General features: G+C 43.6%; 1 protein-coding gene across 2 annotated transcripts in view; it reads left to right on the plus strand.

The window, feature by feature from the left end:
• LOC142582545 (uncharacterized) overlaps positions 1-27,096 on the plus strand; it is a 386,945-nt gene that overhangs the window by 178,562 nt on the left and 181,287 nt on the right. For both annotated transcript variants that reach the window (XM_075692387.1, XM_075692389.1), the window contains 11 exons: positions 3,173-3,280; positions 6,290-6,355; positions 7,432-7,563; positions 9,806-9,940; positions 12,366-12,494; positions 15,061-15,149; positions 16,481-16,533; positions 17,328-17,467; positions 17,590-17,760; positions 18,816-18,944; positions 23,837-23,965. In XM_075692387.1, coding sequence (XP_075548502.1) covers positions 3,173-3,280; positions 6,290-6,355; positions 7,432-7,563; positions 9,806-9,940; positions 12,366-12,494; positions 15,061-15,149; positions 16,481-16,533; positions 17,328-17,467; positions 17,590-17,760; positions 18,816-18,944; positions 23,837-23,965 — 1,281 coding nt within the window. The remainder of the gene's footprint in view (positions 1-3,172; positions 3,281-6,289; positions 6,356-7,431; positions 7,564-9,805; positions 9,941-12,365; positions 12,495-15,060; positions 15,150-16,480; positions 16,534-17,327; positions 17,468-17,589; positions 17,761-18,815; positions 18,945-23,836; positions 23,966-27,096) is intronic.

Consider the following 27,096-nt stretch of genomic DNA (forward strand, 5'->3'; position numbering starts at 1 on the left):
GCGCTCAGCCTCGGTATTTGGAATCCTGGATTGTGTTTGCCACATTGCCCTCATGCTTTGCGTTAACTCACATCTACGCCTGTATCAATCTAACAAACTGAGACACGTCTTCCGCTGACATGTTGCGGTGTGAAGAGGACCTGAAAGGATGATTACTAAAATCTGGCGTCCTTTGGCATGCGTCCACTTAGTTAGCGTGTGCGTCCGCTTAGCATATCTTCGAATGTCAAATAAACAACGAAAAGTTTTTCTTCTGTGTAATTTTGTGAATACCTTTAACAGGATTCCTTTATGCACTACGAAATTCAGACACTATGCAGAACTTCTTTCTCCCAGTTCACTTTATTTGTTTCTGTTTTTACTCGCCGCTGTGGCTTAGTGGCAAGTGGCTTGAAGTGCTAATAAGGAGGTCGCAAGATCGAATCCCGCCAAACGCATTTCGCTGTGGGCGAAATACAAAAACATCGTATACACTGCATTGCATGCACGTTAAGAAACCGAGGCGGCCAAATGAATGACTCCCACACTACGGCGTGCCTGCCATTCATATCGTGGTTTTGGCAAATGAAACCACAGGCATTTCTCATTAGTATTTTTTTCCTCCACCGCAGTTTCTTTTTCGTATCTGTCCTAACTTAACAGAAACAAGCTGCCATCTCATGCGAAACGGAATGTGGAGAACGGCCAAATTATAGTGATACATGTCATACCTGCGATTACTTGCAAGAGGCGCATGAATGTTGCGCACGCGTCTAGCAATAGCAATTGCGCCTAAGGGCGCTGTCAGAAGAGTTGCGCGTGATATGAGCTCACGATAATATGTCCACCGGAGAGACAGATAAGGAAAAAAAAGAGTTTTCAGAACACTTTGGCTCGATCCACCCGCACTTCTTTACAGACACGTGCACAATAACTTGTTAGACCACAGAATTTTTGCGGGCGCACGAGACTGGACAAAATGAACTATACAAATTGCGGAACTAGGAGTTCAACAATCAATATGCTCATTTGCGGACATCATAGCCGTTACTTGTGCCGATGCATGGCACAGCATGATACCGCTCCAAAGGCGAGGTTTTTCAATGACCGCCGTAATTGTGTCACAAGCATAACAATCACACGCTAGGTTTGTGAGTATGTTAACCTTATTGTTTACGGGTTTGTTTTAAATACTGGTGTATTATATTTCCTTTAAAGTATTTGTCTTGGCTGCTATTGATTCAGGAAGACTATACGATGACCTACTTCGCTTCAGACATCATTGATAGACTTTCAATTTTCGAAGCTGTCGGTAAAGTTACGGCGACGAAACAGGGAAATTGATTAAGATGTCAGAACTTCCAGTATATGGAAACAAGCGTGAAACGAGAGTGAGAAAATGGGCCTTCGGCACTAAGCGTTTCATTGGGCAACAAATAATAATGAGATGTAAAAAGAATAAATTGTAGTACGCCATCATATCTGCCAAGAATATTTAGCACTCCTAAACACGTGGTTAAAAAAACAAGCACTCCGTAGGGGCGAGGCCCCTTTGTGGAAGGCGTTCGTCCTTTTTTTCTGCTTAATAATTAATTTATTTTTCTTATGTGCATCGATTTTATATGCATTATAGAAGCGATATGTAGTAATTAAACATAAACGAAGAAAATATTAAGCATAATACGTTATGTTTAACACCTCTGTACGTTTCATGTCTGCTGAAAATGTCCAAGAGTGCAGGCCACGCTTGATGAACTAAAAGCTGGTAATAAATTGCATAGTACCTAAGAGTTTGCGAATTTAGATGATCTGTAGGAGAGGGCCAAGAAGTTTCACTGAATAATACAAATTTCACGTACGCACTGAGCAATATAACACCCTTAAAGGTCGATTTGGTGTTAAAACACCCTTTCTGCGCTTTTATATTACCTGAAATTTTTGAAAATGAGTTCATTCATTAGCAGAACACCCTTCGTGCACGCTTGCTTGAATTTCAATGTGCTAAAGGGTGACACTTTGGTCTAGCCGGTATTTGATAGTCTTACAAGAGTAGAAGCACAAAAGAAGAGAGGACAACAACAACAACAAAAAACAACGTTGACAAGCGTTAAAAGTTTGTTTTGTGTGAAAACACACACATTCCAGAATTTATGGGTGTTTAGACACGTAGACGTGTGAAGCAAATAAAAACTCATAAGTGTCTATTTCCAAGCGGTTTGTGCGAGTTCACTGCTCGAAAAGGTAGAGGCAGATTAAAATATATCGACGTAAAAATAAACTGTAATTCGTATTACAGCAAAACACACGTTAGGTAACTATAGGATGCAATTCTAAAAGAAAGACTCACCCCTTATAATGGGAATATTAGTTGGCCCAAATGGCGTTTTTGTGGGTGTAATGTGGAGAGTATATAGAGACGAGACAATGCCTTTAATGGTGCAATTTCTTTAGTGTGTGGTAGTTGCATTCGGGCGCATGATTTTATGTCTATGGATAAGGCCACCCCAGAGGAAACACCCAGCGTGAATAACGGTGTTCACGTATAGGCATGCAACTTCAGAGGCTAATTCGAGCGCGCGATTCTTGTGTATTACTTGCTGTAGTCAACACGAAGTTTAGTCTAGAATGGGCAGTATCAGTTAAATCGTCGCTCACACGCACCCCTGTGGCCCATAACTTTCTTACAAATTAGGAGCACTTATGCAAGCATTGACCTTAACATCGGTTTTTCGTATTGGTTTGCATAAGTTCGAGCTAGCCGGCTGCTGTTTGCAAGGCACAGTGAGGTTCTCCTATATAATAAACAAGTAGATTTTTTTGTTGTTGCGCAGAACAGGACACCACGAAAGTAATCCACCCAAAGCCGGGACAGCCGCTGCAAGTTCACCGACCCTGTCAGTTTGAGCAGTGCCCGTCGAGGCTATGTGGGCCTTTTGTGCTCTTCTGCTTAGCGCGACAAATGTAGTTATCTATGTGTGGCCCAACAGCATGCTATCGTGTGGACATACAAGGTGCAGTGACTATATGAAATGGAAAGAACGTTTCGTCTTTCAATTATGTTGTGATTGTAAGCAGATTTACGGCGATTCTACAGCACTGGTCATTTCTGCTTCCCAACATGGGTGAGGGCAATTCTAGATAGCATAAGAACATTGTAGTAATCTTAGTGAAACCATTTTACATTGATTTTCAGCTACAACATGCCTGCGTCCTGACTTGACCTGCAAGGACCTCTGCGAGAAAAATTGGCTTGAGAAGGATAATCGCTGCTGTCAAGGATGGAGCTCTGCAAACTGCTCAGGTATAGGCAATGCTGTTTTTAATCTCAAGTCTAAGGCAGCACCGATATCTGTTAGCGGCGCGTAGTATGTCCATTTGTCGAAAGTGGTTATACCGAAGCCAGCTATATATGAGTCAACAGGGCCTCACCGGCCCTGTTGTTGAGAATTCTTGTTGAGACTTCTTGATCCGTGGCTGCTGCTGAATCCGGCTACCGAAAAGCAGCCGAAAACGAACTTCTGTGATTCACCACTTTTGTCCACAAAAGGACCATTCGCATGGGGTTCAGATGAACTTGCGCTGAAATTTAACTTGTGCGTTAATATCCATATTTCGCATTTGCTTCCTTTTTTGGTTTACCAAGCCTCCACTCTCGATTAGACCGAGCCATTTCCTACTTCATAGACGCAATCTACAAATACCCTTTCATTGGATAGTTTTAATGTTTTTTTTTCCATTATTCGTCATTAGGCAGAGTGCGTCAATTCTCCCTGACAGGGGTAATGTATGAAAAGGAGCCTATAGCGCAGTAAATGCGACAGCAGTTAATCACAAGGCCGGTACCTCTTCTTATATACATAACTATGACCTCATCCCTTTGGAGGCCTAACCTGCATATTTGAGGAAGGTGCTATGAATTTTTGATAAAGGAGTGTATACGGACATTTTTAAATGTTTTGAAGACAACATGCTTGGACACTGGCCACATGTCTTCAGGATAGAGTGTTTGTGACAGATTTTAACAATGTAGTCAAATATCATCCTAGCACTCAAAATAGCTAAGCCATATAATATGTTGAGAGCCTGTGGCCAATAAAGTACATGAAGTAAAACAAGATGGGATATAAAGTAAACTTCGTTTTCTGCTGCACGCTCAGGTAAGTAAAAAGAAAAAAAAATATTGTAGCTACCTTAACACTGAACGGAAACTTATATTTGTACCAACCCGCCGTGGTTGCTCAGTGGCTATGGTGTTGGGCTGCTGAGCACGAGGTCGCGGGATCGAATCCCGGCCACGGCGGCCGCATTTCGATGGGGGCGAAATGCGAAAACACCCGTGTGCTTAGGTTTAGGTGCACGTTAAAGAACCCCAGGTGGTCAAAATTTCCGGAGTCCTCCACTACGGCGTGCCTCATAATCAGAAAGTGGTTTTGGCACGTAAAACACCAAATATTATTAATTATATTTGTACCGGTGCGTGAGGGTCTGTGGTTGTATCAGTGATTATGGGAGCCTTCGATTACTCAGATTTGCTTGAATTGTCAATAAGCCAAAATGCTTAGTACTGGCGCGTTTACGAGTACCTCCTTTCTTAAGGACACGCTTATTTAAAGTGGTGACTTGTGTACACTCGCAAAACTCAAAGTCTGCAGACCGTTCGTATTCAGAATGTGACTGCACTGATCTGCCTCTGGGCTGGTTCGACGCTATCTTCACATTGTTTTTGGAAAGTCATTATTGAGCAATATTTATAAACAAAATATAGTTTCTATAAACAAGTCATTATTGTGCCCTTAAAATTATTGTTTTTTCTTGAGAAATTATCCCAGTGCTGCTTTTCTTGACGAAGACGCAAAGTTGTGACAGGACGGGCACTGACTCTAACTATGTTCATTGGTATCAACACTCGTTATATTTAACAATGATGAAGGCGCTGAGCGTATGCGCATTCATGGCTGCAGAAAAAGTACACACACACAAAAGAAATAACAGCACATTAGGGTGAGCATACTGCAGATTATCACCTTTTGTTTAATAATCTGATTCACTGGCACACCGGGAGGCTGATGTGGTGCGGCAGCACCACATCATAATAAATCGCCTCTCTGCATGTTAAAAAAAGGATTGCGATAGCTTTCCTTACTTATTGGCATAATTTTGATTCCCTCAGGTCGTGGCTCACAGTTTTGATCCCTTGTACCTTTGCGAGAGCGGCAATGGGCGGGTAGATTCTGGAACGAGGCCGTAACGTCTTCTAAAGGTCTTTCATGTTCCCTGGCGCGTTCGTTCACACAGCGCCCACGTTAACAGACATAAACTTTGCCACATGGAAGGGGGATCTCATAGACAACACCCGTGGCACAGAGTACTTACGGCTTTGCGAATTTCATTCTTCAACCGGAAGTCGCAGGGCTGCCACTGCGGACCTTGGGGCACACCTTGGCCTATATATTTACCTTGTGCAGAGAAGACCATCGGGGTGGCGTGCTTGTTGCCAACCGTTTGCAGATTGTGGGACACCCTATAGATTTATGGGATAACCACTGGTATGGCGCTGCTACCTTCTTGTCTCCGTGTTGTGTTGTTGTTGTTGTTGTTGTTGGTAGGAAACACACACGCCATGGTATTAAATGCGCAAAGCTGTACGTATGGTGTTGTACCGCTGTTGTCTAGGAGATCCTCCTTTCATGTGGCAAAGTTTACGTCTGTCAAATTGGGCTCTGTGCCAACGGACGTGCCAGGAAACGCGTAAGATCGTTAGGAGACGTTCCGGCCTAGTTCCAGAATCTGGTCACCCGTTGCGGCTCTTGCAACGATATAAGCGACCGAAACTGTGAGCCACGACTTGAGGGAATCATGATTCCAACCAGAAGTAAGGACAGACTAAGTCGTGAGCTATCAGAAACCTTTTTCATCATGGGGAGAGGCGACACGTGCGTCAGCACCACATCAGTCTCCCTGCGTCCCAGCACATTCAGATTATTGAACAAAAGGCGATAATACGCAGTGTGCTCACTTTAATACACTGTGTTTTATGTGTATAGGTTTTTCCTGCAGTCATTAATGCGCGTGCGTTCAGTGCCTTCATTCTTGATAAATGTAACGCGTGTCAGTTTCAATAAACATAGTTGGAGTCAGCTTCCTTCATGGGATGCCTTTCTGTGTTCTCGTCAAAAAAAAAAAAAAAAAAAGATCAGCGTTGGATAACTTTCTTAAGAAAGAGAAAAATTGTTCATCCCCAACTGGCCCCGCAATGTGTTTTCTTAAGTAAAAAAAATTGAAAGTGTCAAGCTCTCCTTTTCTCTTTCAGCGGCTCCTCCAAGTAACACTTATTGCTCGCCTGGTAGCATCATGGCAGCGGACGGAAAATGCCAAGGTAAGAGCGATATAATAAGTGACGTCTAAAGCATCGTGAAACATGGTAAAACAAGCAGCTCGCATAGGCTTAGGATTCGAGATATGCTTCTGTTAAACAGAGGAAAACGTCGAGGGGACGTCGATTTAGGCAGCAACTATTGCTAGTAGCTTCCTCGAAGACTACTCACTGGTTATTCACAGGAAAAAAAAAATTATGTGTCTATATGCGAGAAATAGTCGTAATCAAGTAATCAAGGCATTTTTCAATATTATTTGACGTTGCGCTGCGAACTGAATTCAGCTCGTTTGAGCAAGTAAAAATGTGCTAGGTTAGCGGGAAGGGCATGACAAGTTTTGGCAATGTGATGACGGGTCCATGGCCACATTTGCCATGACCAGTATACCGCTACATCTGTTGCGTTACTCGATGAGCGTCCTGCAACTCAAAATTTCGATGTTCGGTGTCTCCAAGCTTCGTTTTTTATTGCAACAGATTTGCATTCCCTAAGAGAATGACAGATTTTGAGCTGAAGACAAAAGATTTGAGGTTCAGAATGACCGTTAAAGCAGTTCTAGGTTTCAACTCCCTCTTTTTAAATCACTTAATTCGAGAATAAAAAAAGAGATGCAGAGAGAAAGGGGCAGACTTATTTGAAAAAAAATTGAGCTCCTTGCGAGGAGAGCAAGCAAGTGGTATGGGAAAGTGAGGAAAAGGACACACCGTACAAATTGCGCGTGTGTAACCACGCACTTGCGCACCGTGATGCTGTTGGTTGCCGCTAATCTCGGCCGTGTTCCTCAGTTAATGAAATTTTGATTTTCGTGAGAGAAAAAGGCGTTTTCTTTTTCTGTCGGCCAGTGTTAATTATTCCATAAGCAGAAAAAACAAGCACATGGAACCTCGTTGCTTCATTGCTGGCCTCATTGCTGAAACAGGCGGGGAGCGATTGTTGGCTTAGCATTGCCAGCTCAGAGGTCACGTAGGAAAACAGAATAGCAACGAATTATTAAGCGGGTCGCTCTCTATCGACAAGAACGTTCGTATTGCTTTTTGTTTAGTTGGCATTAATCTGCTCTCCTTTCATTCCTCTCAAGATGCTTGCAGTGCAAGAGAAGCTAAGCTTGTCTGCCCCGATGGATGCAGGGAGAGTGAGAGCTCGGCTAGAGCATACGAATGCAGGTGCAAATACAACGAGGTGGTCGCTGAAGACGGCATTACTTGCAAAGGTAATCATAACCCGGCTGCACTTCGTTATCACCTAATATATTGTGTGTACAATCCACTCGCTTCAGCTATCGGGCTCATAGCAATGCTATCAGCTTGATCTCGACACAATCGTCAGCAGCAGTGGGCCATTCTTCCGTTGCTTCATGCAAGTATTGGTCAACACTGCGTCCCCCCCCCCCAGGCTCCTCTTCAGTGCTGCAAAAAAAAAAAAAAGGAACCATCTCAAAGGTTAACACAAAGAGCTAGCAGGGGGACAGGAATGCTTATTTAGCTCTATTGTGCCGTGCCTTAAAGTTCTGCTGTGCCTTAAAGTTTAAAGTGTACAAACTGCGAGTTTTCCAAACGGTAGTGCAGTCTCGGAAACACAAAATTCTAGTGCCTTCTTGTGTGAGGTAAATAAGCACAGAACAGTTACTGAAAAAAGTAAGCCGCTGACTGCCAGATGAATGCATATCACTCTTTAAGAAATTCTGAACTGACAAAAATTGCACCCCTTTTAAAAGGAAAAGGTATTTTCTGTTTGATGCAAAGGAAAGCACAACGAACGTTTTGTTGTCTTTTGCAATATTCGGCTATATTCAGTATAATAAGTTATGAATGAAAACCCCCAATGTGCTGCTGTTACCTATACCCAGCTGAGACTTTCGGCAAAAGTTGGCACTTAAGATACGAAATAACGCTGACATGCACAAAAGTTGTCCTTCTTTATTTGTTGCATTGAATTCAGCAAGCCGCCTCACAGGTGATCTGCAACCTCTGAGCTGCTTTACGATCATTAAATTAATAACACAGGCACAGTGTAATTCATCCTTGAGGCGAGTAGTGCAAAAGAAAAAAAAGACTTATTACTAAGTCAACAAAGATGGGCACAGCGCTGTCTTCGTTGTCATTGTGTGAGCGCATCTATATCACCACGATGACCACGGATGAGTTCGTACTTTGTTCGTAAATATGTTCATACCTTTGTTCACTATTATGGGTCATCTCTACCCGCCGTGCTTGCTCAGTGGCTATGGTGCTGGGCTGCTGATCACGAGGTCGCAGGATCGAATCCCGGCCGCGGCGGCCGCATTTCGATGGGTGCGAAAACACCTGTGTACTTAGATTTAGGTGCACGTTAAGGAACCCCAGGTGGTCGAAATTTCCGGAGTCCTCCACTACGGCGTGCCTCATTATCAGAAGGTGGTGTTGGCACGTTAAACCCCATAATTTAATTTTGAATTTTGGGTCATCTCTGTGTCGTGCGCTAAACACCTTCGCTGGTGATCCACCTTCACTGAGTGGAATGGGTCATATTTACTTTTTCTTTTCTGCAACTTTGAACATTGCCACCAAATCTTGGCTATGTGGCGGCTTGTACTTGTAAACAACCACTGCTTTATGCATTAATTGTGTTGCTTCGTTTTGATATTGTACTCTGTAAAACGTAAATATCTTGCACATTTGTTCTGATTACAGTGCTCACTTTCCTTCTTTTTTAATGCGAAAGCATTACACGCCCCATTACGCTAAAATACGTTGTAGACGGAGGAATGAACCAATGATGGTACGAAACATTTCCAACGGCGCAAAGATAAGAAGCGTCAAAAAATCCTCGCACTGTCGGGAAATTTCTCAGAGAAGTTACTGTAAACAACGTAAATTAAAGGTTTTGAAAGGAAAGATTGGCACACTTCGGTCTGGGTGAGAACCGAACCTGGGCCTCCGGAGGGCGAAACGATCACGCTTCTACAACGCCATGGCAACGCCACGGTTCTGGCTGACCAAAGGTGTGCCTAGTACGTGCGTCATTGCCCACGTGACATCGCGTCGAGACGCCCGGTGCGTTTTGATTTGGCCGCACCGAGACGCAGTTAGAATGCAGGTGAGCACTTGCGTGCGCATGAATTCGTGAAAAAAAAAAAACATTTCAACGCACCGCGATGGCTTAGCGGCTATGGTGTTGCGCTGCTAAGCACGAGGTTGTGGGATGAAAACCCGACCACGGCAGCCGTATTTCGATGGGAGCGAAATGCAAAAAAACAGTCGTGTCTCGTGCATTGGCGGCACGTTAAAGATCGCCTGGTGGTGAAAACTAATCCGCAGTCCCCCACCGGCGTGCGTCATAATGAAATTGTGGTTTTACCGCGTAAACCCCCCGAATTCAAGACGGTAAAGCAATTGGGCTATACTGCTTTTGCATCCCCACCCGTAAGCAGTCCTAATTGTTTCTGGGGATTCTTTTTTTTCCCATAATTTCAGCTGCGTGGACGGCACAGGCCTGCAGTGAAGAGCAAAAGAAGACCTGCCTTCCCAGCCAGACATGCCTCGTGGAGAAAGATAAGATAATCTGCGCATGCCCGCGTAATCACCAGCTAGTGAACGGCTTGTGCACAAGTAAGCATCATTTCGTGGTTTCTATATGGAACTTGGTAGGGTGTCGAGAACACCTCAAGTTACTTTTATGCATATTTTATCTCTGCATCCTCCATTTGTACCGAACGGCAACCTAAATAAAATAAAGGAAATAAAAGAAAGGAAACATTTGTTTGAGAGAGACAAAAATCCGCCGATGATTACGATTCTCCCTTATGAGAAACTTGAGCGCAGCTCAATACGTGTTTTCATTTCGCAATATATTGAGGCATCGCACCGATCACCGCACCGACTGGCAGCGCCGCGACGCGCGGCGTTATATATAGACCGGCCATCCAGTTGCCGCTTCCCGGCAACTGCATCTTAAGCAACCGTAATCTTTACAGGGAAAAGCTTGCGGCGAACGCTATGCGCGAAGGTGGGCTTTGTGGTTGTTTTTTCTTTCCCCCGCACGGCCAGAGCCGCTGCTGGCTGTAGTTTCCTTAATGACATGACTGTACAGCGCAAAAAGATGAGGACAGAAGCAAGGACATGACACATCAGGCGCTGTGTCGTGTCCTTTCTTCTGTCCTCGTATTTTGCGCTGTGCAGTCATGTCGATATTGAATCGCGAACTCGCCCAAGCTTCCACTTCATTATGTTTCGTAAAGAAGAATACCCTCAAGAACAAAGCCGACTGGCTTTATCTTCACTTGATCAGTGTTTTCACATCTGCTCAGTTTAAGCGCTGTAAGCATGATGAATACTTCGCAGTCATCATATGGTTTTAGATGTGTAGAACGCTCTAAGGAAATGGCTAAATACTGCAGAGCTTCAGAATGATAAGCGACCTCGACATGTGGTGCAAGATATTAGTTGAATTTTTATTGTAACGACGTTTTAGGTACTTCTTTCATCAATACACGTACAACGGGATACATATAGAGGAGTATGGTAGTGATAAAAGATGATTGGTAATTCTGAACGCATAGAAGTTAATTTCGACCTTAGTGTATGTTTGCTTCAAGTCACAGCGAAAGACATTAAAATGCAGGACGTTACGCTGCGTCAGCAGTGTGATTATGGAATGCTGCATAAATCGAACGCATGGTTGTTGCGATGAACGCAGCCTCGCGTAATGTTGCGCTGAGCTGATCGTCATGACAGAGGCGGTATAGTCACTTCTAGATAGCCGCGTGTTGAACGTGCGGGGACCCGCCGTGGTTGCTCAGTGGCTATGGTGTTGGGCTGCTGAGCACGAGGTCGCGGGATCGAATCCCGGCCACGGCGGCCGCATTTCGATGGGGGCGAAATGCGAAAACACCCGTGTGCTTAGATTTAGGTGCACGTTAAAGAACCCCAGGTGGCCAAAATTTCCGGAGTCCTCCACTACGGCGTGCCTCATAATCAGAAAGTGGTTTTGGCACGTAAAACCCCAAATGTTATTATTATTATTGAACGTGCGGTGATCGAGATAGTCGACACCTTTGGCGCGATCTCTCTCGGCGTCGGCATTCGCTCGGCACAGCGTAATTGGATGGGCATGAGAGATCGAAACGTCAATACTATCCAAGAAGTATGGCATCAGTTTGTGTTTGATCAATATATGGAAATCCCGCATTGCGGGTAATTTTCAGCAAATTTCAGCGACGTCGTAATAAATGTTCAGGTTCCTGTGCGGTTTCATTACATCAACGGTTTACCTATTCAAAAGAACAAGCTGCCTAGGAACGTATAGCATTATTATAGCGTGGCTGGAATTTGCCCGATATGTTTCCAAATAGGTCGTTTTCATATATCTACAAATTCTAAATGATACCTACGCTTCTTTGAGAGACATTTAGTTTCTTGAACTTCGAGCCCCATGCACTTAACCAGCGCCGAGCAGGGAATGATTGAGAAAGGGTGCCAGGCGTCTCGCGCTCCTTATGTGCTGCATTTGTGGCCATGCGTTAGCTCGGGCCGAAAATTTTTGCGTCGAACCGCGACGTGCGTCCAAGGGGACTAGTTGCGTTCAAGCGGTGCATGAGTCGGAAGCTCCAGATACCGGTGGAAATCTTCAAACCGACTTTTTATTTTTTTCGCAATGGCACTCACCCGCATCCGTCTATTTCACGCTGGCACCATAAAGCCCCAAAGAGAACATCTACTTGTAATAGCCAGTATATTTCAGCTTCCTTTTTTTTTAAATGGACCATCTTTCATACACATCTCCTCTAAAGTTTTCGAATGAGAGTGTTTCTGCGTTTCACGTGCACTTGGGCAGGAAGGTCCAAAATCCAAAATCCAACAAGAGAATCTGGACAGGGAAGCTAAAGCCTCCGGTTAACAGGAGTCAGCTGTATAGATATTGCTGGGCGGGACTAGACGTTCCAATCTAATTGTTCCTGTTCGATCTGACGCAAAGTGAAGCCGCTGTTTCTTCTTATCCAGAATTAACCATTGCTCTAATGTGCTGTTTATTTAGGTCGATGTACCGAAAATAAGTGTCACGAGGATTTTATGGACTGTGACGTGTACATGGAAAAGCAAGGCTGCTCCTGTCCATGGACTACTAGGAAGACGGGCCAAATTTTCATCATGGAGTGCACTCTGAGTGAGTATACATGCGCGAAACTAAGATTTCTCGAACTGATCGTCCCTGGAGCAAGCACACCTGGAGAAACCGCGAGAGAAGAAGCAAAGTTTCCAGAAATATCACGTGCTCTAGACAAGCCACATCGTACGTGTAGCTCGTAAGATTTTATTTTTGTAGCGCGAAAATTCAGAACAAGAAAAACGAGTGAAAGGAAACAGCACACAGAAAGACGTTCTAATCTTTCGTATCTGCAGACTGGCAGTGAAGTCCGTTACATTCAGGTACTCTATGTGCGCTTGTGCGGCTTGGTGAGCTGAGATGAATTAATGCAGTGCTCATACTGGTAATTTAGATAACGCATATCAGTCACATAACTGGTTAGCTGCGTAATAACTAGATGTAGATACAAGTTATAACCATACAAAATATATATGATCATTATTGTTTCATATTATGAGGTAATGCAGTCATGAGTGAAAAGCCTCAGACTGTCATAACACTCAATGATGCACGCTTGCTAAAGATAACACCAGATACATGCGGCTAAGGGTAGGGAGGCAACATGCACAGAAGCGAACAGTTCGCATGTTATTTTTCAGATAAGGAGGTGCAATTTAAGACACTGAAAGTGCATCCTGGCTAAATTACTCTAATGGATGGCTCAGGCTGCAGTGAATGCGGCCTTGATATTTGAAGCAGAGCGCTCGCTGAATATCCTACGCCATTTTTCCCGAACTAGATGGTCATATTGTACAGTATTTGGCTAGAAATACAGTACAATTTCGTTCAAGCCAATACTTGCAGGTAAGCTCTAGGGGTGTACGAATCGCAATTTTTGAGACAGAACCGAATACGAAGCGAATAGTGCCAACATGGTATCGAAAGGAATGTCAAATACATTTGAAATAGTTTTCTAATAAGAAACCGCGCTTTTTAGAATTAAAATAATGTTATGTTTACATCCTAGTATTCATTAAGTTAGTAAGTTTCTGTTATGAAGCATTATTAGAGAGATAGAAAGATGAGATGTGAAAGGTAGAGGTCTAGCCTGCTAAACTGCACTGGAGAGGGAGTAAGGAGAGACAGAAAGGCAGAGAAGAAAGGTGCACACCGAGAAAGAAAGAGAGGGAAAGAGAGCAACGTAAAAAAAACGAGAAAAAAAAACACTAATACCGACGAAGGAACGCGGTAGTGTCACAGTCGTTCAACTAGGTCACTTGACCGGAAGAACTTCAGTAGCGCCTCTGCTGCCTTCTGGCGTGAAGACTATCAACCGGCACTCCAAGATTATCAGCTCAGAAAACGGCGGGCCGTTGTGGCGTGCCAACACCGGCATCTCTGGGACTTGTAGCTAGGACAATAACATAGGGCATGTTCAAAGGTTTCCTCATTACCACAACTTTCACAAGCACAAGCATTATAAAAAGCACAAGTGGATCAATTAAAAACAATGAACAGTTTGTTCGCGTGCATAGGAATCTTCGGAGAATAAAAATAACGTGAGTTCTGACGTTTTATGCTATACACTATGCCTGCAGAGTTTAAATGTATACTTTCCTTCACCAATTTTACGTTTGATAACGCGCGGTCGACAATTTTAAATATTCGAAAGGTATCCGTAAATTATATGCATTGATGAATAATGACTATTCGATTCGGGGTTCGGAAGTTGTGAATATTTGCACACCTTTTTCAGTGGTAAGGAGCGCATCAAAATCTTTATGGTTTGCTTTGGGTAACCATGAGATTTGAGCAATTTAAGAATGCGGCACATCGTTATCAAACCACTCCGTTTAAATGAGCAGCAACTGAAATCTGGAAAGTTTCTTTCTGGAATGTTTAATCTTATGAGACGAGTGATTATAGCTGACAGTTTCTTCCTGGGAGCTCGCACGCGGCCTCTTGAACAGGCCTGAGCCAACGCAACGGGCTGTAATCACTCCACGTCGAGCTCCACTTTTTTCAGCTATACCTGACGGGAGCAGACATACATCGTATTCTGTCAAGTTCTTCCGCTTTGACCTCTATCTGAATGCGCTGACATTATACACGCTTACTGAAATATTACAACAAGTGACAGTGTGATCCCGATCAAATAACGGAGAGTCTGCTAACCATCTCTCCCTTTGTATACAAATATTGAACAGTGATTATACCTCTGATCTTATCGACCTTTGAGAGCTATTGATAGGAATCGGCTTTGAAGGGGCGTTCAGGTACCCAGGTCTTTTCCCCGTTGATTAGCATGTCAGAGAGCGTGGCGAGGTAGGGAGAAACCATAAGGAGAGAGAAAGAGGGGGTGGAAGCGTGGGATGAAAGGCAAGGAGGATAACTAGACGTTATCAGGTTTGTTACTCTACAAGTGCGAAATGGCGGACATGGGGGGGAGAGAGAGAGAGTGAAACCGAATGAAGACCGACGCTGAGATCAATCACACTCCAGGAGCAGCATGTGTACAGCGGAGCACTCAAGGTCTGTCGCCTCCACATGCTGTAGAATATTCTTTGCTGTGGCTTGGAATATGTGAAGATTGAGGCTGGCTATATTGTTTGCAACAGGTAATCTTTCTTTCTTTCTTTTTCAGAGGAGTATTACTACACTGTTTCCTTCACGCCTAACATCTCTCTTGACGCTAACAACTGCAACTTGTACGAGGACCGTGTCCTGGAAGCGGTAAGCAACGATCTCTCGTAATCTTGCTTCCTCCCATTTTTAAAGTATGCTATCTTTGGCACAGTGACAATGCAAATCGGTCTTTTTATTTAAGAAAATTATTGCGGTTAGAGACTGATTATAGGTAATGCTTTGCATCTGTGAGATAAAATTCCGTGAATGATCCTTAAATGCGGAATATCTGACGTTGTTTGCATTTCTCCAAATTTTAGACTTTGCACGCATGGAAATCTTGTTAAAGCTCACACCGTTCTAAGTGATTACATTTTACAGGTGTGCTTACGTTAGCTTCAAGACGATATGCCAAGCTAAAAAATGTCTCTGCGGCTAAAAAAATGACCTAATTTTGGGTCGAGCTGAAATGCTGTACAAAATGTATGCACAATTTCATTAAATGTATAGGGATGTCCGAAGAGCAAAATTTCCATAGCGGAACCAAATGAGAATATTTTAATAAACGCGCTTCTAATATTAAACGGGATATCGAACATTCACCTCCTTCTAAGGTTAGCAAAAACTGAAAGAGGAAATGTGGCAATAATAATAATAATAATAATAATAATAATAATAATAATAATAATAATAATAATAATAATAATAATAATAATAATAATAATAGCATTTATATGTTTATTTTAATGCACGCGATGCGCTTTAGCTGTTGAGCTTGCGTGTGAGCAAATAGTGATAGGTCACAACGTTTTCTGGGTGACTTACACATGGCAGTTGAAATTTCCATGTACGTAGACCCGTAAATCACAGCGCATATTAAAAATAAAAGTCGTACCACATATTTAAATCGAATACTATGACCCGAAACAGAAGTTTTTGACTCATATTCCAATAGTCTCAATGTTCGCTACCCCCCCCCCCCCCTAGACCGGCAGCAGTCCTTAAAGTGTGGCGGATAGGCTATGCTTATATAGGAGCACTTATCGGCTTTGTACTTATTGTTACTGCGATTATCCAGTGCAAACGTAGAATTACGGATTTGTTAACAGGAAATACTGGCTATATTACTATACATGAGGCTTGCTTATACATCCTGGTAACGTTTGGTTATCCGCTGCAATCATCGTAATCACTTCTGGAAACAAACCGCACGCACAACTAAAACCCTGTCACCAAGGTAGTAGTTTGCACTTGCCATTCGTCAGTTAACGCAATTCCGAATGAAGTGCGTGTCACAATTAGTTGTGTTTACAAAACACGAAATCACTTGTGCCAGCCGCTTTGTTTATCTGAGAATGCCGGTAAACCTTTTAGGGCGCGTGTGCATCGAACATAAACAGTGTGTGAGTGTTCTTTCTGCTGCCATCGTCCTTTTGCAGATGAAAACGAGTATAGGAACAGAAGTTTTTAAGGTTGAGATACTGAACTGCACGTGAGTGAAACATCTTTTCTTTCGGGCAAACTTTTTAATAGCGAAAGAAAAATAAATAGACGTTGGGCAGTGGAAATTTAAATTGCATAACAAATGCCTGGGAGCGGGCTAGTTTTTATTCCACAATGATTGCAGAAGGAAGACGGGAATAACCAGGACAGACGCTTGTCTGTGTCTGCCTTTGTCGTGCGAAAGTTTCTTTCCTGCTTCAACTATACTTATTCCATTGCACGCATCATGGAATTTACACCCGAAATCTGGGAAGCATACAAAGCACAAAGTCTCCTTTCAGATATTGCATGTGCATTAGGATTCGGAGCGCCAAAGCGGCAAAAAGTGTACGTGTGTGAAGTAGGGGAAGCCGGTCACCTGGAAGAGGTATAAAAACAGTATATATATATATATATATATATATATATATATATATATATATATATATATATATATATATATATATATATATATATATATATATATATATATATATATAAAGCTGTTCAGCTGACTGTATTCTGCTTCGGACCACCGTGACTTGCACTTCTCTCCCCGAAGAGGCAGGACGTTTGTCCAGTGCGTTCCTGGACAGCAGTTTACAATGTAGCCAAAAAGTCTTACATCATAGATCCGGAACCTCTAAAAGGTGCGACTTAATGCTAACGATTTTATCTAGCATTGGTCAGTAAATCTCCACTGATATTTTTTTTTGTAGCTGACGAGTGGCATATATGAACGAACTGAAATCATTTGTGAGTTAAACAATCAAGCTATCACTGGGCATCTTCCGTGATTCACAGGCAGAAAATCAAGGCGAGACTTATAGCAGCAAAGCCACTTTCAAAGTACCTGCTGAAAAAGCTTCAAACATGCGAGCATCCCGATGGCGACTTGTGCATGCTGTATCCGAAGTTACCAATCAAGAAGGACACTGCAACAGGTAGGCTTTTTTTTCGGTCACAGTGACCTTTTCAATTTTTATGTTTAAATATGAATTAGTTACCGCACAAAGCCCTTCATTCAAGCAATCCCATGCTTCCGGGCAAACCTAAATCTTTGCAGAAATTGAAGAAGAAAACCTGTGTGACAGTCTTCTCAAGGGTCAGAAGGAGGCCTACAACGGACAGAACGAGTGCGTTAAGTTCGAGGACTTTTTCTGGTTCAAGTGCGCGGCTGGATTCCGAGAAGTGGACCGGGTCACACGAGGTCGCTTGCGCCGCTCCGTCTGCGAGCGTGAGTAGAGGGCTTTTAATGCGTGACCATTAAAGTGCAAAGTCAAAGTGTAAAAAAAGTGAGAAAAAAAATGCAACTCTCCGAAAACAACTTCATTTTCGTGTACACTACCACAGAGCTTATGTTGTGAAACAGTCATAATTGAATTTGGCATTCATCACAATAATTGCACATTCACAGACGGGGGACCTCGACAAAAAGATTAACCCCCATGTGTTGTGCCTGATTCCGTATAGCGCGCCTGTCCAGAAGACGGATGGAGCTCTCAGCTTCCAACAACATGACCCACTTCTCCCTTTTCTGTGCGATCAGCTGCGTCACGTGGGGTGTTCGTCTTGATGTCGACACTCCCAACCTCTGAGGCGAAGTTAGCGCGTTGGGCGCCACATTTGATTATGAGTATCTGGATCGCGCGAAGTCTAGAAATACCAAAGAGAACGAAGTTGTCGTTGTATAGGACTCACTTCAAGTACATATGCAATAAAACTGTATAATATTATAACTAAATTAACATATTAACCAACAAATTCATGATAAGTATACGCTTACTGCTCTTCTTGCATTCAAAAATTTATGCAGGCCGACGCGCATAAACCACTTGTGCCGACAACGTTTGTGTAGCTAACATATAATTAAAAAAAAGTACACATTACTGATCAAGAGAGAGAGAGAGAGAAAGCAATGACAGGAAAGGCAGGGAGGTCAACTGATCAAAATTCAAAGGTTCTCTATATAGAAGAAATTCCGGGTGGGACGAACTTTAGAGCCTTTCTCCTATTGCGATTTTTTCGCCCGCCGTGGTGGTGTAAGCTTTGGCATTGCGCCAAAGGTGCGGGATCAAATCCCGGCCGCGGCGGCTGCATTTTCATGGCGGCGAAATGCAACAACTCCCGTGTACCGTGCATTGAGTGTAATTTAAGGGAACCGCAAGTGGTCGAAATTAATTCATAGTCCACCACGGCGGCGCGCCTCACAATCTTATCGTGGCTTTGGCACGTAAAACATCTGAATTTAATTTTATTTCTTTTAACTGTGGCTTTTCTTTCTTGCCGCAGCTGGAGTATCGTGCACCCCGGACAAAGAGCTCGAATGTGCTAGTAAGGGACAAATATGCGTCTACGAAAACGAAGAACCTAAGTGCCAGTGCCCGCCGGGCATGGTTACAGGGCAAGGCGGTTGCTCTGGTGAGTGAAAAGGCTCTGTTCCTGCTATGGCATCTCAGCGTGCTCGTTGTCGGAAATTCAGTTTTAACTCTGCAAATATGAACGAATACGACAATACGACAAGGAAGGACGAAGCGCAAGCTACCAACTGTTTCATTTGCTGTGACATAGTTACTAGGGCGAACAAGACTACGGAAAAAAAAAAATGTGGGACAAGACAGAGCGCTAGACTTCAACTGACAAGCTTAATTCAGAAAAACACGCAAAGAGGCCCCTGTATGCTCAAATAAATGCTCAGAAAGACGCATAAGCAAATGGGCCGCGTGGGAGACAACCAAATGCGCCACAAAGCCGATAAGCGCCCAGGACAAGGCATTACAAATCATACACCAGATTCTTCTCAAGGTACAACACTTCTTTACCAGTGTGTGCCAGTGATGGAGCGCTTGCGCATTCATCAGCAGCTTTTGAAATGCAAAATGCCTCGAATATTTCCCTATCTGATTGCCTGGCGAACCATGAGGAGCATTTATGAGTACATCTTCGGCAGCGGTGAGCACAAGTGGCCAGCGCCTGCTAAAGTGTTTACAGCATTCCGGTGCTCCCTAAGTCGGTCATTCCGGCACCTTCCTGTTTGTACCATATAGCAATTTCCACAGGGAAGTGGAATCTTGCATACCATCCCCACATTGCAGTTAACAAAGTGGGTGACATGCTCTATGTGCATGTACCTTGACTCCCGGCGTTGTTTACCGACCTGCACATTCTTGCGAGCTTTAGTGGCGCTGAAAACATAACAGCTACGCCGCGCTTGTTTGCCACCTTTTTTTAGGCGCTGGGACACCCCGTGTACGTATGGCACAGTCACAGGGGGCCCAGTAGGACGTGCGTTATTGCACCGAGCCGCTGTCGGGTCAGCTTTTACCTCTTTAATGAGGCTCTCAGTGACCGACACCACGGTGTTATCGGAATACCCAGCCCTACATAAACTGTTCTCTTGTTGCTGAACGCTGCAGGAAACCTGGTGCACGCAAGGTTTAACAGTGGTATCTCAGGCAGTCAGTAGCTATGCCTCTTTTAACTAACTTGGTGTTCACCGAATGGCAGTCAAGAAAGGGCTTCTTGCCCTTTCTTGGCTGCCGGAGGAGAGTACATCCAACAACGGGAGCTGTCATTTAGAATGACACTAATATCTAAGACTTGTAGGCAACCATCTACTGGCGATTAATGGGCTCCTACAATCAATATACTTAAACACCTTAGCTACAAAAGTATTGTCAAATAACGAGAAAGTACGACTGTCAACAACAGTTAAAAACAAATTACTTAAAAGAGACGCTATGCGCGAGTTTTCTCGCACACGCTATCTTTTTTGGACAAATGTGTCTTGGTCAAAAACAACAAGGGTACAAGAAAGAAAAAACCTTAGTATCTCCACAAAATTGTCAACACAAAGGCCAGCGGCATTTTTCAAGTCAATGGGGCCAGACTCTTCGATATGCTCCGTGACAGAAATTAAACGCTCAGCCTGGGGGAGGGAGTTAAAAAGTTCTTAAACGGGAAGTGAGAAGACAAACAACGGTTCCGCGGTGTTTTCATGTGCCGGAAGGTAGCTAAGTGGGTCATTAGAGTTGCGCAACACGAACGGGTCATTCACGTGCAACCCTTAAAGGTTTTTTTGAAGCAATTTTGACATTTCTCCTTGCAAGACTCTCTTTCAGTTACGGTTTCTCTAAGAGGGACGTCTGTTTTATGCGTCTTGGCGGAAAACAGCATTGTCAGAGTGTCGCTCTTCAAGACTAGCATACGCTTCCTGAGGCCGTCAAGATGCATATCCTGGCATAATATCAAGGCCCTCTTCTTAACCCTCGTCGTGACATTATCCGAATGAACAAAGTTCTTGCTGATAGCAGCACATGCCTTCTCATGAAAACAAGTCTGCGACAAGACTACAAGACCCTCCTCTTTATCAGACTCCAAATTTTACGGACTGCTTAATTGCCTTACTAGTATTGTGAGAGCGGCCCACGGAGGGAAGGCAGTCAACACCTTCCGTAACACATCTGCTTTACTCCTCAGGATCAGAACGACTGGATATTTTTCGAACAAGACCTAAAATAGAGACGGGCGTTTCAATAGGTTCATTACAAAATTTTGGACCATGTTGTAGAACGTGATGAACCTGTCTAGGCGCATTGAAACTACCAAGGTACATAGTACGTTGTTGAAGCCTAGCGCTCTATCCTGTCTCACTTAATTTTTTCGTAGCCTTGTTCGCGCTGGTAACTACGTCACAGCAAATGTGACAACGCCAACAAGCCCAACTTTCTAGGTTAATTACGAACTGTTTGATCCGGTCAGTGAACACGTTCATGTACAAGATCATAGGAACGGAATATAAGAAGTAACAAGATTGTGACATGTGAAAAAAGTCTTGCAATCACAAAAGAAAAAGTCAGTCTTCCTCAGCGAGTTGGGTGTGAGATATGGGCGGACGCACCACACTTTCACTCCTCGCGTGAGGGGAGTATATGAGGAGCGTCGTATTCAAATTGTTCTACTGCACCATCTTTTGGATCGGCCAATACTTTGACGCATGGTGACGTGTTAAATAGGTTTAAATAATTTCCGGAGCTTAACCTGTCAAGACTACGACCCACTTGTGAGGCACGCCGTTATGGGGGAAAAGCGTCCGTGGCGTAACGGTTATTGTATCGGGCTTCTGTACTCTATTTCATTGGTTCGAATCTGACCGTTGGACTGTTTCGTTGATTTAGTATTTCAAAATTCATGATTTCCCCATAAGGGAGAAACAATGAATGCAAGATCTTAGAGTGTTACACGAAGTAAGGCTCGTAGCCTTTGGGGCCGTGCGAATTTCAGTAAAGATAAACCGGCTAAGTAAACAAGCCTGCCGTGACGTGCGCGTACACAGAGGGACAGAAACAACTCGATGACCGCGAGCAGCACGGGCTAGGCCTATAGAGGGTCTTGTCGGCGCTGTCGCTTAGCCTCGGTCTCCGTAGCGCCGCGCCTGGGTGCCCCCGGAGTTGAGCTGCAGAAACCCCAGCATCCGTGGCTATTACGTGCGGGGAGAACGATGGTACAAGCCGGCAAGGTCAGCACAGCTGTGTTACGGTTAGTTCCGGCAAGCAGAGTTGTATAACCGGAGGTCGTAGAATTCAGTCGCTACTGTGCACCATTCGGTGCGATAGGAACACGAACACGCCCAGACATATTTCGCCACTCGGTGTTTTAATTCTAATGCAAAGGGAAAAGCGCACAGGCAATGCGAGTAACGTTCTTCAGAAAACGTATTAAAACTAAATAAATCAATATTCTTTCCTTAATTATCGACGTAGGCGTAAGAACGCATGGCGTTCATATAATTGATTTCGCAAGAAAACGCGCCAGGCGCCTCAACGCACTGGCTTGCTCGGGGAAAATGCTTTGGAATATTCTATACCACACGCTTGGGCGTGTGCCCGTGGTGTAATGGTTTGAGCATTGAGCTGCTATGCTAGGGGTCCTCTGCTCCAATTCTGCCGTCGGATAATTTTATGTTTATTGATTGAATATACCATATGTTTATATATTCGAAACAACATGGTGACCAGTGGTCCCGGTAGCACATATCGGCCCACATTTTTAAGCTGCATGATCATCGGGTTCGGGATAAGAGGCTAGAAACATACCCGATACAAAAAAGTTGTGGTAACTCACTAAGAAAGAATTGGTTTTTAAAAACAAGTGCTTAAGAGGAAGCTTTAGCTCGGGTGCTCCTATCTAAATACATGTAAGAGGAGAATACGTCTTTCTCGGCAACCACTGCACCAAATTTGACGAGGTTTGTTGCATTTAAAAGAAAATCTTAAAGTCTAGTGACTGCCTGTTTCGAATTTTCGATTTAGGCCGTCAATCTTTTATTAAAAATTGACAAAAATCTAAAATTTTCAAAAACGAAACTATGAAGTTTACAACTGTGTAACTCATCAACGAAAAATGATAATACAATTCTGTGAAATCCATATAATAGTACATCTAAAGCGGACAAAATTGATAAGTTACACATGAATCTCAAAAAATTTATTAATATGGAAATACAGCTTTTGCAGAACCCTTGTAAACAACGTAACAAATTCACGTAAGATACCAAATTACACATCGAATTTGTCCGCTTTCAATGATCTAATGGATGCCGTTCACAGAACCGCGATATCTATTTTTGATGCAGAGCTATGAATTCGTAAACTTCGTATTTCTATTTTTTTCATACTTTCGAATTTTTGAAGATCTTTTTAACAAAATTCAAGCATTGAATAAAAATTCCGCTTCCAACAGTCACTAGAATTTAGCTTTCTCTTTCAAATGCAATAAATTTCATTAAAATCGGTCCAGGGGCTATCTCAGAAAATGGTTTTTGCGTTTTACATGTATTTCAATAGGCCTCGTTGGAGTTGGGCCCGAGCTAAAGCTTCCTCTTGAGCATTCCCCTTATCACGCTTATACCGAAGCAGAGATGGAGCTTGCAGGGACCAAAAAGAGTTGATAAATTTGTTATTTGTTTCCTATTACCATGCACATACAAACGAGTTCACTAACAGGGCTGGGATCTAATTATCACAGTAAGGATGCACATGGCGTGTCTATGCGGCTTACTGTTGCTTACGCGTCTCGGCATAGCTAAACAGCTTACATGCGGTATATCGTGTAAACGTGACAAGCGGCTTGATCAGGTTGAACAATTCAAATGAAAAAAAAAAGAATATCTGTACGAAAAACTGCCTAATTGTGAGGGAGTTTTGTCCTGTGTCCATGATTAGCGAATTAATTTTTGAAAGTCTGGTTCTTGTTTCTGGTTCTGGTTTTTTGAAAGTCTGGTTCTTTGGTTAAGAATCAATGTCTTTCTTCAGCCCGTACAACATGCAACTCCAAAGAGAGGCGAGAATGCGAGGACAAGAAGCGGGAATGCGTCTACAAAGACCAAAAAGCAGAGTGCAAGTGCCCTCAAGGCACAGTTGACGACGGTCACGGATGTTCTGGTGAGTTACAACTAAAGAAGCCTCAAATAACCGTTATCACACTGTGTTTCTCATAAAAGGACGTTGCTGCTGTTCCCACCGAGACGGTAGTTCAGTGCTCATGATATTATAGGGTGGTGGCAGAACGGAAATGGCGCGATTCTGTAGTTCTAAGTACACAATAATGTTAATCATACTTCAAAGATCTTCAACATAAAGCAGACGTTGTGGCATCCTACTTCTAGGCTACTAGTTAGAAATAATGCGGTTCAAGGGTACGTGAGTCCAAGCTTGCCTTTAAGTCTCTAAATATATTTCGAATCTTTTTTCAGTGCATTTGACTTTACACACACCTAGTCAGTTACTATAGCTTTGAGTAAGGCGGATTTTGAGTCATGTTGTTCACAAGTAACGGTTAATAGAGTCTGAATGCTTGATGTAGTGAAGTTCATTTTCTCCCAGCTGCTGTAGTTCCAGAATCGTGCAATGAGGAAGAAACTAATAAATGCAGAAGCAGTGAGCAGCGTTCCCTTACAAAAATGACTTTAGACTGTCTATAGAAAGTCTATAGACTTTTCATAGACGACCTTTCCTTTCTATAGATTTGGACTTTTGTTGATATAAAGTCTATAGACTGTCTATAGACGAAAGTCGATAAAGTTTCTATTTCGTTTTGTCTATTCGCAGTCTATAGACGGTCTATAGAAAAAAGTCGATAAGGTGTTTGTTTCCTTTTTATCTGCTTCCCCTCTATAGAATACCTACAGACGAAAGTGGATACAGTCTCTATCTATTTTTGTCCATACTTTGTCTATAGACTTTCTATAGACGAAAGTCGATAGGGTTTCTATTTCTTTTTGTCTACTCGCAGTCTATAGACGGTCTATAGAAAAAAGTCGATATGGTGTTTGTGTCTTTTTTGCCTACTTCCCCTCTATGGACTACCTATAGACGAAAGTGGATTCAGTCTCTATCTATTTTTGTCCATACTTTGTCTATAGACTCTCTATAGACGAAAGTCGATAAGGTTTCTATTTCTTTTTGTCTACTCGCAGTCTATAGACGGTCTATAGAAAAAATTCGATAAGGAGTTTTTTTCTTCTTTTTCTACTTCCCCTCTATATGACTACCTGTAGACGAAAGCCGATACAGTTTCTATTTATTTTTGTCCATACTTTGTCTGTTGACTCTCTATATTATGGACAATAGTCGACAAGGTGTCTATTTTTTCTCTACTCCTGGTGTATTGAATGTCTATAGAAGAAAGTCGATAATATGTAATTCCGAGTTCCCATACCCCCCGCCCTCTGCGAACGCGATGATATGGCACTGGTTCATGCACGACGGCACCGCAACCCCCGCGCGGCGGGCAAACCGTGCAGACTGCTAGTCTGCGTTCGGTGCAGCTGCACCGAACGAGGATCGCGGCGGAGCAGGCACCGTCCGAGTCACCAAGGTCTTCCAGGCACCCGAAGGCCCTAAACCTGGCTGCTTCCCGGACGTACACTTCGCGAAGACCAGGTGGTGAAGGTCAGGTGGTGAAGATGTGGCAAAGGGGGTGAATAAGTGGCGAAAGCCCGCAGACCAGGTGGTGAATTCACCACCTCTGAGTTGTCGTGGTCTTGCATGTCTATAGATTAACAATAGACAAACATCGTTAATCTGGGCCCAACCCGTGTACGCTGTAACCAAGCGCAGGTACCGGTGGATAATACATAGCTGCATTTGATATAAGCCACTAAAGTTGTATACTGCTGAGATTGCTGTAGAGCCTATTTGTAGACTTTAGTATACACATAGTGTATACCTCCGCATTTGTTGACCACATATGATCTACGTAGTCGCTCTCGGCAATCCCAAGACAGTCTTCACATTTGTCGCATCACTTTTGCGGCAGTAGAATAACGGAAGCAAAATGCCGATCCAATTGTTAAAATATATGTTATGAACGCCAGCTTAAGATACAAGTGCATTCGAAACAGGCATCAAGCTAACAGCAAAGACACTCGTAATGTTTGTAGCTGACAACGCGGACTTTGTGAATGTGCCATGAAACGATGTCGTGCATGTGGTGTTCGCGTTGTGTGTCGTCCGATTCTCGGATACTTTTCACATTGTCTTCATATCTCGCCTGCGTCTTTAACATCGGGCGACTTTTGTTGCCTAATATCCTGCACTATAAACTCATCAAGGTTTCTCATTCACTTAAAATAGGTGCCAAATTCTCTGAGCCCACCCAGTATTTCGCGGGCGGTATGCCTGCGCAGCCACGCATATGAGTACCTCAATGCTGTACTGATTGCTTTGACCTATCATCGGAACAGAAAATTAGCACTAACATACGTGCGGGCATCACATTTGGCGGTACGCTGGAAGATATGCTACAAATACGCTGTATTACTCATCGACGCTGGCAATAATGGGTCTAAAACGTGTGAAGGGCCCCGTAACGGCTTTTACAAACAGCGCATTCATGTTAGCGTTCCAGTCTCATACTATAGCCCACAGCGTTTGTCATACAACCTGCCAGCGCATATCTAAGCTTCGTCCACAAAAAAATGCATAACGGAAAAGAAAAGCCACCCGTTCCGGCGCGCATGGCGCGCAGAGAGAGAGAAAGAGACAAAGAAAAAAATGAAGGAGGAAAAGGCGCTCACACTCCTCCGAGCGCGCACGCCCTCCCGCGCGGAGCTCCTGCGCATGCTCGGAGCTCTTGCGCATGCGCGGCGGTGCGCCGTCTCTACGAGTGCGCCAGGCACGTAAACGGTTGTGCCGGTGTGCGGTGTCTCCCTGAACGTTGGTGTCTGTGTATGCGTGTCTTCCTTGTGGCATCACACGTCAACTACACTGAATGGTAAGCTTTATCAAAGACGTTTTGCGTCAATACCTTATGATTATGTGAGCGCATTTCGTAGCGCGAACCGGCTGCATGTAGCGCAGGCGACTCGGGTATAGTGTCGGTTTGTCGTTGACATGGTTTAATAACGCGCTCTTGTTCTCGCTTCTACTATACGGAATGTTTTACGGCGGGCGATCGCTCGTGCTTGTTGATTTTATCATTATAGCTTACGTGCGTAAAAAAGGAAGTACACCATGTTTTAACTTGATACTGAGCTACCACTAAGCGGATTGTGTGTGTTGGGCAGCCAGTG

Source organism: Dermacentor variabilis, chromosome 5 (assembly GCF_050947875.1).
Source record: "Dermacentor variabilis isolate Ectoservices chromosome 5, ASM5094787v1, whole genome shotgun sequence".
NCBI classification, from domain to species: domain Eukaryota; kingdom Metazoa; phylum Arthropoda; class Arachnida; order Ixodida; family Ixodidae; genus Dermacentor; species Dermacentor variabilis.